The 16,173-nt window shown below is 44.0% G+C and overlaps 1 protein-coding gene across 4 annotated transcripts in view; it reads right to left on the bottom strand.

Moving 5' to 3' along the window:
- The window catches only part of CBFB (core-binding factor subunit beta), a 40,640-nt gene extending 25,547 nt beyond the window's left edge, over positions 1-15,093 (bottom strand). For 2 of the 4 annotated variants that reach the window (XM_015873847.2, XM_015873848.2), the window contains exons 1-3: positions 14,748-15,002; positions 14,554-14,640; positions 10,625-10,741 (exon numbers count right to left, since the gene is read on the bottom strand). In XM_015873847.2, coding sequence (XP_015729333.1) covers positions 10,625-10,741; positions 14,554-14,640; positions 14,748-14,825 — 282 coding nt within the window. In that variant the 5' untranslated portion in view covers positions 14,826-15,002. Of the gene's footprint in view, positions 1-10,624; positions 10,742-14,553; positions 14,641-14,747; positions 15,003-15,071 lie in introns of those variants that run through there. The other 2 variants (XM_015873849.2, XM_015873850.2) reach the window with 2 other exon arrangements.
- Positions 15,094-16,173: the final 1,080 nt, after the last annotated feature.

The raw sequence follows: 16,173 nt of genomic DNA on the forward strand, positions 1-16,173 counted from the left end.
GCATTTCTGCAGGAAAAGAACATACTCTGATTCAAACAACAAAAGCAGCCCAGAAAGTACCTGCCAGCAGTGCCAGCTCCTCGGCAGAACCTGACTGTCCAGTACTGCACACTGCTGACAACTCCACCACTATCCGTTCTTACAGGCCTGAACAGTTGCAGCCCCCCACTGAAAGCACCTTGCTAAGTACCATCAGAGCAGTGACAAAGCCTCCCTCAACACACCTTCCATATTAGTGAAATACTACAGTGATAATTGTTACTTTCTCCAAGCACTGCTTTGCACTTCATTGGATAGTCTTATTTCACAAGGCAATTTTAGACATATATAATTTTTTTGTCTATTTTGCATAGGTAGCTAAACTATGGAACCATGACTCCTTCTCCAAAGCAGAACAACATCTCATTAAATTATGCAGCTTACTATTTCAGCTTACGAAAAACAAGTTATAACGTAAAACAGCTATGAATCATTAACAATGTTGGAACAAATGTGATTAAAATCTGTGGAGAAAGCAGCAATTTATTCCTGGATTAAGATCATTGGTCAGTATTTATGATCAAAAGTTAACACAGAAAAATCCAAAATGCTGCTGCAAAGGAAGGATGTGTGTTGTTTAGTGCCAAATGCATCTACAGATACAGTTCATATTTCCTAACTATTGTAACTGTGGCACTAAGCAGCCATCACACGCTGCACCTGACCGTGAACATCCAAAAATGTCACCCCACTACAAAGCAAAATGTAAGTGGCTTGCTGTTTTTTGCAACATTGCTACAAAAGAAGTCTTGTTTTTCCCAACATTATGCCTCATGCTCATACTCCTTCCATACACCTTCACACCAAGGAAGCCAACTACGCAGCTGGAACTCAGAATTAGCAAAACGTAAGGAATAGGATATAGGGATCATCTGAAAGGCAAATACTTGCTGGGGTTTTCCCCTGTGAAAATGTTCAAGGTCCTTCATCAGGTCATATTTACCACTAGTTTCTACGTGAGAAAGACAACTGGATTTTACATCTCTCTTCCTGAAATGCCATGCATTAAAAAAGATCTAATTTTTCTTGCAGTATTTGATAAGAATATTGCTACAGCAAAATACTGCTAAGAGACAGCTGCTGTAAGTACACACGCACACAACTGAGAAATGCTTCTGCTCATAAAGCTCGTTAACTCACAGGGACATGTACAGTTTTCTGCCACATTGACAAAATTCATTTTCCAGACACAAATTTCAAAATTGGTTGGGAAATACACTCTTAAGCAGCTCTCAGAAAACAGAATGACAAAATACAGTTACTACTAGGAATCCCAAAGAGGGTTTAGAAAGAAAGGTTTATCTAACGCTATTTATACCATGCCACCTGTATACAAAGAAACAATCTCTTAAACCTGTACTTTTGGAGTGTCTAATGTGAGTGTACTTAGCCAGAAAAGACCCGATTTTGGCAATATGGGCAAGCAACTAACAAAAATCATCACTGACCTGAGCAAGAGAGGCAGGAAAACTTGCCTCCTCTGCCCTCATACCTTAATCCTGTTCTTGAGCACTTCATATAACCACAGAATGGCTTGGGTTGGAAAGGATCCCGCTACCGCTCAAACTGAGAAAGACTATTTGACAGACAATACATAAGACCTCATGCACTGAGTGAATTTATTGTCAATCTGGTCGTTATCCTTCAAAGTTGTCCTGAAGAAGGTGCAGTATTCACAGCACTTGAAATCCATGGCTTCTTTTGCTGAAAGCAGCCCAAATATCAAGGCACAGTAACATGGTACTACAAAAAAAAAAAAAGTTGTGAAAAACTTTAAATTATCGGTTTTGCAGTATCTTCCTAAGCACAAACGTAGCTCAGTCAGGTTCCTTTGCAGAAATGAAGCACATACACTAAGAGGTGCAGTCAAGAACTAACACACGAACATTCACTTGATAAGCAGTATGGCTTCAAGCCTTAAAATAACACAGGGCAGTCATTTTTGTGTTTTGCACACTATTACAACCTCTTAGCTCTTCTCACCCCAAAAATTTTGTGTCAAATCTATCCTGCAGAAAACAGTAAATAATTGGCTTGGGTTAGCCAAAAAGGAGCTAGAATTCACCCAGCACAAGACCAGGAAAGGACGGAACAGAACCAACACTGCGTGGTCTGAAGGACTGGAGAATGGACTCAATCTCTTAATCCCTGTAGACCAGATTAATTATTTTTAAGCTAAAATAAATAAATAAAAATATAATGATAAAAATCATAGCAGACACAAGCTGTACTTCCTCAAAAGCCTGAGCCTCAAGTTCCAGATATCAGTATAGAGCTAAAAATAAAAAATTAACAGTGCTTCTGTAAATGTTTTCTCGACAAAATACCATCCTGTGCACGAACAGTTTGTTGCAAGACCTTTAGAAGTGGTTAGGAATACCATCTTCCTGGCCTGCTACAAGTATGTCCTAAGCTTTCCTTGCAGGAAACCCATCAGGCTAGCGGGTTTTATAGTCACAGCACAGAGTGCTGCACTTCCCCATGCTGGACACAGCAGGACATAGAACGTCTGCCCGCTGCCCATAGCCAAGTGAAAACGCTTGTCCTCAGCATCCAAAAACCAGAAAGACAAACTAAGCCAAAACAAAACTGGGAAACATGCAGGCTTTAGGAAGAAATCCCCAAACGCTCTTTAGCAGCATGAGAAAAATACACTACTACAGTTGTTTTATTTTGTCTAGACGCTTTCCTGTCTTAGCTTTTCTATTCTTGAGCATTCTTCAGGCTTGTATTTGTTTTCCAAAAAGAAAACAAAAAAAGCCCAAGATTGTCTCTAGCAAAGAATGTGGGCTTTTTTTCTTCCTCGTTTTTCTTCTTTTTCTATTTTAAGAGAATACATTGGCTGGAAAAAAAAAAAATTACGTCTTCTCATCACCTCCAATCCCTTTTGTCAGTGTTTACTCCTCCTCAGTAATCAACAAAAGATGTCACCAAGACATAAGGGCTCGCATTAACCATTAGGTAGCTGCTTCCTTCCCTAGATTTCAGACTTCAAGATACTTGAAGTCTGTGACAAACAACACTTTGACAGCAATCACTGTTTCAATAGAAAATTCAAGTTTAACCATCCTTACTGCAAAAATTAGGCCAGGTTTAAGAACTTTTTCTGACTCCTTCCATATGAGTTATCTGCTGCATGTAAATAAGGTGAACAGATGAAACAAGTTGCAAAGTCCCAAGATCCAGAGATGGAAGTGCAGTACCTTAAATACAATGAGAATACAGAATTTTTGCACAGATTTCTCAAACAACTACAATTTGGATGCTAGTACAAGTCTAGATATTAATGTGGCACAAAATACACGGACAGTCTGCTCAGACAAAACATCTGCAGCATCAGCTATTCCCCAAAAGATGATCCTTTCATTAGCAGTCACATGTGCTTAGAACAGCAATCTTGCATGAGAAAAAAGCCCTTGTTTTTCCCTATATTATTGTCACAGTACATATTTCATCAGCCTAACTTGCTGAACATCAAATATGCAATCATGAAAGATAATTAGCTCATTTTGTTACTGATGCTTTGGACAACAAACTTGAAGAAATACTTCAGTAACTTTCAGAAAAATGAGTTTCTTGTAGCCAACCTTTAATCACTTTGCTGAGTATTTTTTAGAATATGAAGCATGAAGTGGTTTTTCACAAAGAACAGACATCTTCAACGGCAATGCTTGTACTTTTCTCATTCATTTATAAGAAGAGTAGAGAAACATAACATTAACAGCTTTGTTTAGTAAGTGGGGACTGATATGCAAACAAGAGGATTCAATAATCCAAATGCCTGGATTTGTTCCAATATCTTTGCTGCGGAGATCCTAAGTACTGCTTTTATCCACACTACACTCATGTGTCCTCCTGTATCGCTGGTTCTCAGATGCAACATTTAGCTCACCAATTTACTCTGGTTTTGTTTCTCTTCTGGGAGATTTTAAGAGGACACTATGACTAATTTTGAAGCCTTGTCTACAGAACTCTAATGGATGCATTTAGACCACTACATTTATACACTTAGCTTGAGATAGTATCGAAAACATGACTGGGGCAGATCAGAAAGTACTTCAGACCTACAGAAAAGGGTTGATAAGCAGGCAACCCAAATAGCACAAACATGCTTTAAGAGTTCTTCATAAGCATTGTTTCAAAGTGGCATAATCACTGTATGTACCATAACACATGAACAAGGCTGCATGCAGCAAGAAGTATTTGGAGGGCAGGGGGAGAAAAAGGATTAGGGGGAAAAGACAGAGGATACTTGTCACATGAGAGACATCTGCTGTGACTCATGCTGTAATGCAGGAGAGCACCCTACAATAAATCAGCCTTCAGGAACAACTGTTCAAACCTCAGCCTATGACTGCTAGTGTGCAGAGGACAATATGTACCTAACAAGCTCTAAAAATTCCCCTTCCCCAAAAACAAGCTCCTAACCTTGAGCAGTGTGCAAACGGGATGCAGACACAGCCATCTCCCAGCTCTGAAGGAAAAGAAATAAGATATATGCTACGGTTACCCAGCTTAAAAAGGAGCTTCGATTAAGCAGCTCTCCTCTATTGAATAGCAGGTCATTATAAATACCACGTCAAAGTACCCAGGAATAACAAGAAGAAGTTTTTCTCCCTTAAAGAAAAAGGCTAAATGAGCATAAGCAAAGAAAATGATATTTCTGAAGGAAAAAAAAAAAAAAAAAAAAAAAAAAAGAACTTGAGCAGTCTCTGATAAAAACAACATCTTAAAACACAAACCCAGCAGCGAAGTATAGAATCACTAACACCCATACAAAACTGACACTTCCCTCAGACCATAAAGATGATCGTGAATGAAAATTGGTGAAGGGAACCATCTAGGAAAGTAGATTCTTCTCTTAAATAAAGTCCTATAAGAAGGACTTCTGCCACACAACTCTACTAAGTAAAAAAAACTGCTTTGCCAGGCTGAGTATGACTGGCTACAAAGCCAAATTCAACCTGCTGTCAGACCAAATACATGCTGACTCCGATTAGTGCTTACAGAACAAGCTTAAAAAAGCCATAAAGGAATCACAGAATTGTAGGGGTTGGAAGGGACCTCTAGAGATCATCGAGTCCAACCCCCCTGCCAAAGCAGGCTCCCTACACCACGTCACACAGGTAGGCGTCCAGGAGGGTCTTAAATATCTCCAGAGAAGGAGACTCCACCACCTCCCCGGGCAGCCTGTTCCAGTGCTCCGTCACCCTCACTGTAAAGAAGTTCTTCCGCACATTTGTGCGGACTTCCTATGCTGTACTTTCATCCCATTACCCCTAGTCCTGTCCCCACGCACTACTGAAAAGAGACCAGACTCACCACTATGGCTCCCACACCTCAGGTATTTATAAACCTGGATCAAGTCCCCTCTCAGCCTTCTTTTCTCAAGGCTAAACAGACCCAGTTCCCTAAGTCTCTCCTCATAGGGGAGATGCTCCAGGCCCTTCACCATCTTTGTGGCCCTCTGCTGGACTCTTTCCAAGAGAACCCTGTCTTTTTTGTACTGGGGAGCCCAGAACTGGACACTATTCCAGATGAGGCCTCACCAGGGCAGAGTAGAGGGGGAGGATCACCTCCTTCGACCTGCTGGACACGCTCTTTTTAATACACCCCAGTATGCCATTGGCTTTTTTGGCTACAAGGGCACACTGCTGGCTCATGGTCAATCTGTCGTCCACCAGGACGCGCAGGTCCCTCTCTGCAGAGCTCCTCTCCAGCAGGAATGTCAGCAACATGGGCTTCAGAAGGGCAACAACTTCTCCAAGCTGAGGCAGGACCAAGGTCCTGAAAGGAGCTGAGCAGCCGACATGCCTTCACCACCACCACACTTCATTGCACAGAAAAATCCCTTCGGCTGTCCCATCTCCACAACGTTTTTGGGGTTGTGGGGTCATCTGAGAGAGCTGAGAAGGAAAAGGAACAGTTAAGTCAAAGTGATGTAGCAATACAGGAGCAGAGGTAACAATACAATGACCAGGAAAGGCTGCTGGGGAAAGCACCAGCACCAAGGACAGGCTCCAGTTACATCTCCACACTCCTGTGCTAAACTAAAAATAAGGCAGGAGAAAAATCCCCCATCACCCTGCTAGCACAAAGAACAGCTGTTGAACATTGCTGAAGACTTCACTCCAAAATATCACTACCATCATCCACCACTGTGTTAGTGAATTAACCTAAAAATCAGCCAAGGACTGTACAAATCTATGAAAGAAACCCCAGCTCCTCAGTTTTCACCTGTGGAGCAACAGGACCACTCTGTAGAGAAACCACTTATAAGCAGGACGGCTTCTGGGAAACAAGAAGTCCTCACATATTAAGAGACAATCCATTACAATGCGCACAGTACTGCTGCAACACCAACATCTGCTATGTTTTTACCAAGATTATGTCCCACATGCTCCCAAGTATGCCTCCCCCCATAAGAATTGGCTCCAGAACTTCTGTTAGGTGACATCCAGCTCCTCAGGACTGTAGCAATGTCTTTGGTGCCCTAAACAGACACCTTCCCAATCATTTGGAGGAGCAATAAATTACTACAGGAAAGCAATGACTAATTCTCAATGACTATTATGGCCACATGCATCTCATGATGAAGGTGGCACACTACAATATTAACATTGGTTAATATGGCCTGAAAACACATTTTTCCCCCTCCTAAATCCCAGCATTAATTCTGATAGTCACATTACAATCCCATGTTTAACTGCAAATCATATTTGCCCAAAAAACAGAGCAGTCAGTACACCATTCCAATAACCTGTGAAAGTTTATCGCTGACATCAGAAAAAGTTAATCTGGGGATAATTCCTACATATCAAGCCACAAGTTCCACTAAGAAAGGAGGTCAAGAGGAAAGCAGGCTCTGTTGATGCCATTTAAATACAGTTTTCACTCAAATACACCTTCTTTCTTTCTCACTGCACTTCCATAGCGATCACAGCACAATCGCTGGATTCATCCAAGTACTCTGAAACATCTTAAAGCTAAATAAGTTCCCTAGTTAATGACAGAAATACCATGTGAGGAGAAACTCAGCACCTTCAGCCCGGTGTTCTTTACCTATGGCTAGAACAAGGTTAATGGTCGATAAGCAGAACTCCGAGCTGCACTGCACATGTGGCATGGCAGGTACCCCAGATCAATTCAAATCCTGTCTGATGTGCTTTCCTCCAGAACCGTGGGGCTTATAGCGTACTGCACTAAAATAAGATTCTGGTTTATGAGCAGCTGCTGCTGAACAGCAGACAGGAAGTTAAGCTGCATTAGAAACGAGATGGAGAATAGTATTAGAAAGGGGAGGGGAAGTAAAACAACTTCACACACTTCTGCAGTGTGGTAACTGATACTCAAAACAACAAAAAGGAACACAGAGCTAACATGCACTGAGGCTAGAAAGACCAGCCTATATACGTGGATTCAAGTTTAAGGAATAAAAAAATACAAATGTTTTATCTTACCATAAAATGTTTTCAAAATAAACTATGGGGAAAAAAAAAAGCTAATCTCACCTCAGTTCATAACAAAAGAAGGGGATCTTCAATAAAAGACTGACACCCTCACATACACACTGAGTTCATGTAGGATTGATAAAGGACTGAAGTAAAAATTAACAAAACTCCATTAAGTACAAGAGAACTAGTTTAAGTCATTACTGATACTGAAGGACCAAGGAGAAAATAAAGCTCTCTGTTTCACTCCATGATTCAATTACAGGAGATTTCAGGCAACAGATGACGCTACTACATTGTTGGAGTCTGAATTTCTTAAAAACACCTATTCACACATTCTTGAAGGAAAGAAGAAATAGGCATTAGTTGACCACACACAGGAGCAGGAAGCCTCTGTTGAGTAAGGTACCCAGAAAGAGGACATGCATTCAGCCTGACACCCTCCCCAACACATACAAGACAGTAACAAAACAGCGTTCTATGATTTTCACAGTCAAGGGGTCTAGGAAGCAGTTTTTACTGCTATGTGTATTTTTGCTCATAGTAAAGGAATACAATTACTCTTCCTACAGGGCAAAGAGAGCACAAGACATTAAAGTCACTTCAAATAAAAGGAAGACGTTTGAGTTTAAAATGAGCAGAAATATGACCAGAACTCTTAGCTGTTCTATTTTTGAGCAGATCAGGTACTCGCTAGAGGCCTTCCCACCCATAGCAAACATCAGAAACGTCACACTGGAAGTCAAATTAAGCATAGGAAAAACCCCCAAGTGAGGAAATACCAGACTGAAAAACCTCAGGCCAATGAAATTGAACGTTCAGAGCCCTGAGTTCCAGGTGGATTCACAAGGGTCTCTCTCTTTCCGAAACTCAACCATTTCAGAGGTAATTCTAGCAGATGCCGCACTGCTGACTTGGTCAATTTGCGTATAAAGCTGCTCAGGCACAACAGCAACACACAGACTCCAGACAAACTATTTTGGGCCATGACTTGCTTGGCCAAACACTGAACCAGAATTCCAGAATAGAAATATTCTAGCACAGTAAGTTTATCTACATGCTAGATCTCAAACTAATGCCTAAAATAATAATTAACTGACAGCTCCCCCCATAGCCTTCTTTATTCACATAATTAAAAACATGCCCTGCTGGCTGAAGTCCAGTGATGAACAAACACACATTATGCACTGCCTCAAGAATCAAAGCTCATAAAACAATGTTGCACAGAGCTACAAAAAAATCACATGGTTTTAGGAGACTCCTGAAGCCTGTGAAAGAAATTCTTAGTAAAGCGAGGCTACAGGAATCTATGGAGAAGAAAAACCTCAGACACTTCAGATGATAAAACACTGAACTGTCTCTGCTGATAGTGTAAGCAGCTCTCTGCCATTCTGCTTACTTCTCTCTGAAGTTCTGGGAGTGGCTTTCAGACAAGTTGAATTCTGTGCAGAGCAAGCCTGCATTCACATGTGATTTACAATAGTAAAGTCTGATTACAATGGCGAACCTGCGCTTTGTTCATCCTGGAGCACTGCTCCAATCCCATTTAACAGCTTGTCCACCTCCAGCCTGATGTAGATGAAATACTGTGTGCGATTTAGTGAAGCACTCTAGAATTTACTGTAAACAGACATAAAACAGGGAGCGGCACACATTAACTAGGCTCATGTTCTATTTTAATACGCAGCACGTCTGCCCAGTACTTACACCAATTATGACAACACAAGAAAATGGATGAAATACTTCTCAGTACTTGAAGAAACCATTCAGAGAAAACAAAAAGGTAGAAACACTGCAGAAGTAAATAAAATTTTCAACTGGCAAGAAGGGAGACTTCAGTCTTCTTACACATCACAAGAAAAATTCCTCCAATTGTGAGCCAGAATCAATATTTTTCAATAAGAGCCAGATTCAATTCAGTTTCCTTAGCAAAGCAGTCGGTACCAGCACAGCCAACTTCACTCCTTCTCCCCCAGTTTGTCAAGCTTCTGGAAGCCTCACAGGACTAAATGGAAAACCGTATTTTTTTTTTCCCAAAAAAACTCATTAACTTGAATTCCAAATACCAGATCCGCCCTCAGGAATTTTATTTATTTTTCTTTCAACCAGGTTTTCCCAGTATCGGAAATATTTATCTTCCACCTTAGCAGCATTTAAAAAGAACCAGTACACTACTAAACCTGAATGCACTTCAGATATTTAGAGCAGCCTGTTAGATTTGGTTGCATTTGCTGCTACTTGTTATAAGATCGGGCATAAGCTTTTAAACAAAAGGAAGAACTTCACAGTCTCTTGAAATCTTTGAAGTCAAAAAACTATACAGAATTAAGGCTGAGGGAGCCCAAGTGCTGGTCCAAACCCAGCAAGGTCAGCAGAAAGTCTCCTATGGACTCCAGCCACCTTTGGATCTAAAGTAACACAGGAGCACCTACATTCTTAACTGTACGTTTTTCCTGTAGAAACAGAATCAAATATAAGTGATTTCAATAACTTTACTCCAGTCAGACTTTAAATCTAATACAGTTTCACAGTAACATCGTTGTCATTACAGAATTCGCGCTTTCAATACCAGTTTGTCAGAAAACCACCGCAGAGAAGAAAAATAAAATCATAAATAAACTTTGAAAGCAAATCTTACTCTGTATTATCACTCACAGTGAAACTAAAGGAAAAAAAAAGAAGATTCCAATGAACAGCACACTGAATTCTTGCTGTATCAACTGGCAGCCTGAGACCCAATGAAGTAACCTGCTCAAAATGCAAATCCACGTTCGTTGATGCCAACTTGCTGGCCGAGGTCTAACTTCTGTACTGTTCCAGAATCACCTACTTCATATTCACAAGTTAAACTGATCCCCAAAATTGTATCATACCACAACCACAGAAATAAAGCTCTGTTCTTCGAAATAATCAAACGCCGCTGGGACTGGCCACACGTTTCCCTCCAAAATGTGAGCATGCTTTAAAACTAAATGATATCAGAGTTTATCCTGCCAGCTTGCAGTTGTACTTATACGACTACATGCAACCAGAAGCGAGTTACAAGCAATTCTGCATCATACATGCAATCCATGCTAATAAGACCATCAGCACAGTATAAAAATGTCTTTCAGTGGTAGCAATTTCCTCCTTACCTTGCCTCCTTCTCTCTCAAAGTCGACATACTCCCGGGTCGGTGTCTGCCGCTGCTCCCCCTGCCAGCTGGCCGGAAAAAACTGGAGAGACAGATTGGTTCCCGTGGCCACAAAAGCCTTTTAGAAAAATCAATACAAACAGGATCAGGGAGCAAGACATTACATAAATTATGCAGGCAGTCATTTATTTTTACATCAGTTTATGTCTTAAGCTAGGCAGCATAGAGAATGCTTAAAGTCAAAAACATGCACTCATCATTTTTCTTAAGTATTAAGTTACAAACATCTGATTCCATTTTGACAATATTTGCCATTGGCTGCTTTGGATATAAAATACAACATGGAATCAATACTCCTTTCAAATCAGTTTTGCTGACATTAGAATCTGTCATTTTGGTTCTGTATGGATACCCTACACCAACTTAGGATCTGAAACATTAAAAATTGCCCATGCTTTTTAAAGAGCTTGCATATCTCTAAAAAGAAGTACTTCTGAAGGAAAATGAACTCCAGAGACCTGTTACTAGGAACAGCTTTGCTGAAAGAAAAGAACGCGTTTCTTAGAATATATACTTGCACCTGACATACAGTTCTCGGAACTGAAACAGAGATATTCCTCACGTACTGTCCACAGACATGTACGAGTCAATACAGCTCTATTAAGCATTGTAGGACTAAGTTGTGTTCTCACGTTAAGAAGCCAGTGAAATCCAAGATGCTGTGTCAGAAAGAATACATTGGAGCAGGAATTCTCAGCAGCAGCCCTTTGTAAAATCATTAAAGGGACTGGATTACTGGGAAAAGCACATACTGCTACCAAGTGAATGCTTCCTACAGCTTCAAATGAAAATAAGGTTCTGTTTTCTTTATAAACTCTCCATATTTATTTGCACATCTTATCAGCCCCACGGAGTGCACAGCATGCCAACTTCTACATGGGGAGGCATTTTTTTCTTCCCACCAATGGAAACCTGATTCAGGGTATTTCCCTTCTGCGGTACACTGCAATGTGTCCTGCAGGGTATTGCCAGAATACAACTCCGCTCAAAATCTCAGGGTCAAATATATTTTGTTGCAGTCAAACAATACCGTATTGATTACCAGGATCACTTAGATTTAAACGGTCATTATCTCAGAATACAATTTTTCTTGAAAGCCATAGAGAACACCGCCCTAACAGCTGCCTTTTCCTGACAAGCAGATTCCTTTCAAGCAGCCCAGAATTCAGCAACTTGGTGAACTGTGCTACTATAGATGACACAATAGCTCTACATGTTATTTAAGACAGTTCCGGTCATGTACTGCAACACTGTCACACGATTATCTACCGTTTTGAAAATAGAAATGCTTTGTCTCGACTTTTCCCCCCCAATGAAGGAAACTAACACTGCAATCACACCCCATTCCAGACTACTTTGAAGAGATCTTTCTATTCAATTCTATTTGTCTAATCTCCCGTTCAACCCATTCTCAATGCCATTAAAGCTGAAGCATCAGTTCTACTCGCGCTAGTGTTGCACTGGCCGTACGATTCCCAAAGGCACATTTCAATTCATGTAACTGAACCTTCACCGAGGCTGTGTTTGCACAAATATGAAGAATAGAATCTGTGACGGCTTCAGACCATCAGCATTTGATTATCTTGCATTACTCCCTTCACTATTCCAAGTAGTTCTGCTTACATGCAAACAAAAAAAAAAAAGTAAAACCTGAACACTTTTGACTCACCCTCACCACTTCGCCTGCTCAAAAACTACTTTCCCATCTCCAAGTACCTTTAGCAAATACATCTTTTGTGCTCCTTAATTTAGGCACGTAAAACCAAGTGTCAAGGAGCAAAATCCTGGAGCTCAGAGCAGATGCCTGCAGTGCTCCAGACTGCTCCAGATCCCACAGGCCCTGAGGGCACCGGGCAGGAGAGCTGCACTCACTCCCTGGGAAACTGAGTAAGATGCAGGAGCATCCCGTGCCTAAACTTGTGCTGCAGGCCTGCGAAAAAGCATGGGAAAATGTTAGAGAAAAAAAGAAAATGAAAGTACACACATTTTCACAACCTCACCGAGTCGTGCAGGCAACACGCAGACCATAAGCGCCTCAGAAGCTGTGTGGCTGTATCTCGATTTTTGACACCTGTTTCCTCTCTTTGTGCAGATAAAGCTGACCAATTTAAACACCCTGCCCCAAAATCATCGGTTGGTACTGAAAAATGCAAGAACTGCCTCGCTAGTAACCACACAGAAAGAACTACCCTGGACCCAGCATTTCTGTTGTTGTTGTTACTAAACAAATATACGAGAAGAACAATAATCAGACCACCACCAGGTAATAAAACTGAAATTGAGTGCACTGTATTTGCTACGCAGAGCCCTTTAAAGCTCAGTCTGAAGTGCTAGGAGGCCGCCAGGTAGCACAAGGCTGTCAAGACTTACATCCGGACAGCGTAAATGCATGTAAACATCTTCCAACCAAGTACAGTTCAGAAGCCTCCAAAAACAAAATACATACGTAACGTTAGTCTCAAGTTATCAAAGCAGTTTAATAGCAGCAAAGCAGTAGCCTGATCTGGTATTCCACGTGTTCTTGTGTTCTTTTCCTATGAGTATCAGTAATTATTTTGCTTACTCAATCAAGAGTTATTTGATAAAAGGAAGCAACAATCTACTGCCACTTCTGTGTTAGAGCCTTCAGCTGCTCTCTGCTTTCATTTTTTGTCTGCTGAAAAAATACGTAAGGTCATTTGCTGAGGCTCCCTTTGGAGATAAAAGACTAAAATCCTTGATGTCTGGAAAAACATTCAAGATGAAAAAAACTAAAGAGCCGTCCAGCTTTTCTTAACATCAGTCATTACACACACTGCGTCGCCAAATAAAACCGACTACTTGTGCCTTGTTCGCAGAACAAAACCAGATGTTTCAGATCAAGAAATGTAGAGGCTGTTTTATAATTAAGTCGATGAAAAAATCGCTGGTGGCTTCCCTTCCAAGGAATGGGGCTCTGGCAAAGACAGACAGCATGCTTAGAAGCGCAGAGGTGAAACTACAGTGATTTCTCCTTTACAAGAATAACGGCATACACTGCACTAGAGTCATTGAGCAGCTGAACGCCTTTCGTCCGCTTTTATTTTCCCTTTGAAGGGAAGGACTGAGGCATCCCACACTTTCACCTGCCCAGGAGTCCCGCAGGCCAGCAGCCGCTGCCCTCACCTCCCCATTGTTTCCCTGGCGACTTTTTAACGCCAGCAAACACACACACAATGAAAACTGCGTGTAAAAACACAGCAGCACAGGATCCGAAACCACAGGTAACAAGCGCAGGTAAGACTAGTTAAAATGAAGTTCCTTAGTAAACGCATGTCCTACTCACAGCTACCAATGACGGGGATCTGTGGTGGCAATTAGCACTGTGCTACACTGCAGCGTGGCTATACCGGGTGTCTCCGTGAGCCGAGAGCCAACGAGCTGTCCCAGACCGAGCGTGCGGAACGCAGGGGTCTGTCTGCGGGCAGGAAACTCCCACCTCGCCCTGTCATCAGTGTTGAAGGGCTGAGCCGTGTGTGCGCCCGGCTGCGAGTTACGAGCAGCGCGGGGTGACACGGCGCTGCAACCAGGAAACAGCCGCCACCGCGCCGCGCTCACAGCCACCCCGCGCAACGCTGCAGCTCCGGGAGCGCAAAGCTGCCGGCCGGTGAGCGAGAGCGGAAAGTTACCGACACCGCGTCTCAAAAGCGGCCGGTTTAGCTCGGGCAGCACCCGGCGCGGGCGGGACTTTTCTCCGGCGCCTTCTGGACGACGTTACTCGTCCCGGGAAGGCGCCGTTCCGTCCGGGAGCCGCGTGCCCCCGGGAGCTGCGGGCGGCGCGGCCCGAGGAGCGGACGGGACCCGGCAACAGCCCGGCTGACAGCACGGCGGGGCGGCACGGCCGGCACTTACGATCTCGGAGCGGCCGTCGCGACAGGCGTTCTGGAAGCGGGCCTGCCTCTCTTCGTGGGGCCGGTCCCTGAAGCCGGTGTACTTGATCTGCGGGAACAGGGCGCAATCAGAGCCGCGCACACACTGCACAGCCCGCACCGCCGGCGCTCCCCGCCCTCCCCGGGCCCTCCGCGCAAACTTTCCGCCCGCCGCACCTCGCACTCTCGGCTCAGCTTCCTGAAGAACTCCTCGTTCTCGAACTTGCTGCGCTGGTCAGGGACGACCCGCGGCATGGTGCCGGGCCAACGCTGCCCTCCGCCCGCCCCGCGCTGTCCCGGCCCCACCGCTCGCCTCGCCCTTTGTTAGCCCCCGCCGTAGCCCCCCCCTCCCGCTACCTCCTCCCTCCCTTCTCCCTTCTCCCTTCTCCCTTCTCTCTCCTCTCTCCTCCCGCCGCGCGCGCACAGCGGCCGCCCCCTCTCGTCTCCCTCCCTCCCCTCCGACTTCCTCCCCGCCTCGCCAACTCCTCCGAACAGCCGCACCATTCACAACTCCGCGCCGCCGCCGCGCATGCGCTGAGCCGCGCCCCGGGGGCTCGCGCGCCTCCCTCGCGGGCGGGAAGGGGGGGAGGCGGGAAGCGGGCGGTGTCGTTCGGCCGCAGCCGGGCGGCCCCTCAGCGCCGGGACGGCCTGCAGCCCCCTGCATCCCTCCGCAGGGCGGATCCCGCGGTAGTTTCCGGCTCCTACTGCGGGGGGAGCGGCCCCGGTGCCCTGAGCCCCGTGGTGGGCTCGGTCCTTTCGGTCCTCGTCGGTCTCTTCAGCCCCGCAGTGAGCGCGCTCCGCTCAGCCTCCCTCAGTCTTTCAGCCCCCTCAGTTCCCTCAGCCGCGTCCAGCTCGCTTCCGAGGCCCAAAACAGCCCCGAATGCCGCTCACTTCAGGAGCCGTGACCCTGCGGGACGCACACCGCCTGTCCCGAACCTTTCTATTCTGTCCCAAACCTTCTATTCCACCCTCACCTTCATCACTAACTTTCCCTGCAGCCGCTGCTCCTCCGCGGCCCAGGAGCGCCATGAGGGTACAGGTGCCCTCTCCAAAAGTGCTTGAGTGCCTATTGCCAGCGTACAAATATTAGAGCACATTAGATCTTTTGATAAAGAAACAAGGCTTTCTAATCTCTCAGCGTTACAGCCTTAACTTTACACGTACGCATGCAAATCGAAGGAGGGCGATGCTGAGGTTAGCCAGGAGGCACGATCTGAATCAAGTGAGCAAATTAATCAAAATGAGGGAAGCGTCTCTATTCCTTAATTGTGGACGGGCTTCATACAAAAACTGCTGATGTTGTGTTCACGCATAGAAGAAAATTGTATGGGAAGTTTAATGCATGCAGGCAATAACTCCAGGTGCGTTAAAGCTGTGTCTTCCCACTCTCGGTGTGTTACTGTCCTGCACGGATACGTTCAGAAGTTGAAAGAAGTTTGCAAACATTTATTTGGTAATAACTAAACCTGAAACAAAACTGCGCTGGGATCCAAAATGTAGAAATGTTATATATTATCTTGATTAGGTTAGATTAATACCAACCCTTAGGCAGGACTCCTGTGAATGCCAGCCATATTTAGAGGTGCCCAAAAAAGAAATTAAA

This window comes from Coturnix japonica, chromosome 11, assembly GCF_001577835.2.
Source record: "Coturnix japonica isolate 7356 chromosome 11, Coturnix japonica 2.1, whole genome shotgun sequence".
In the NCBI taxonomy this organism is placed as follows: Eukaryota; Metazoa; Chordata; class Aves; order Galliformes; family Phasianidae; genus Coturnix; species Coturnix japonica.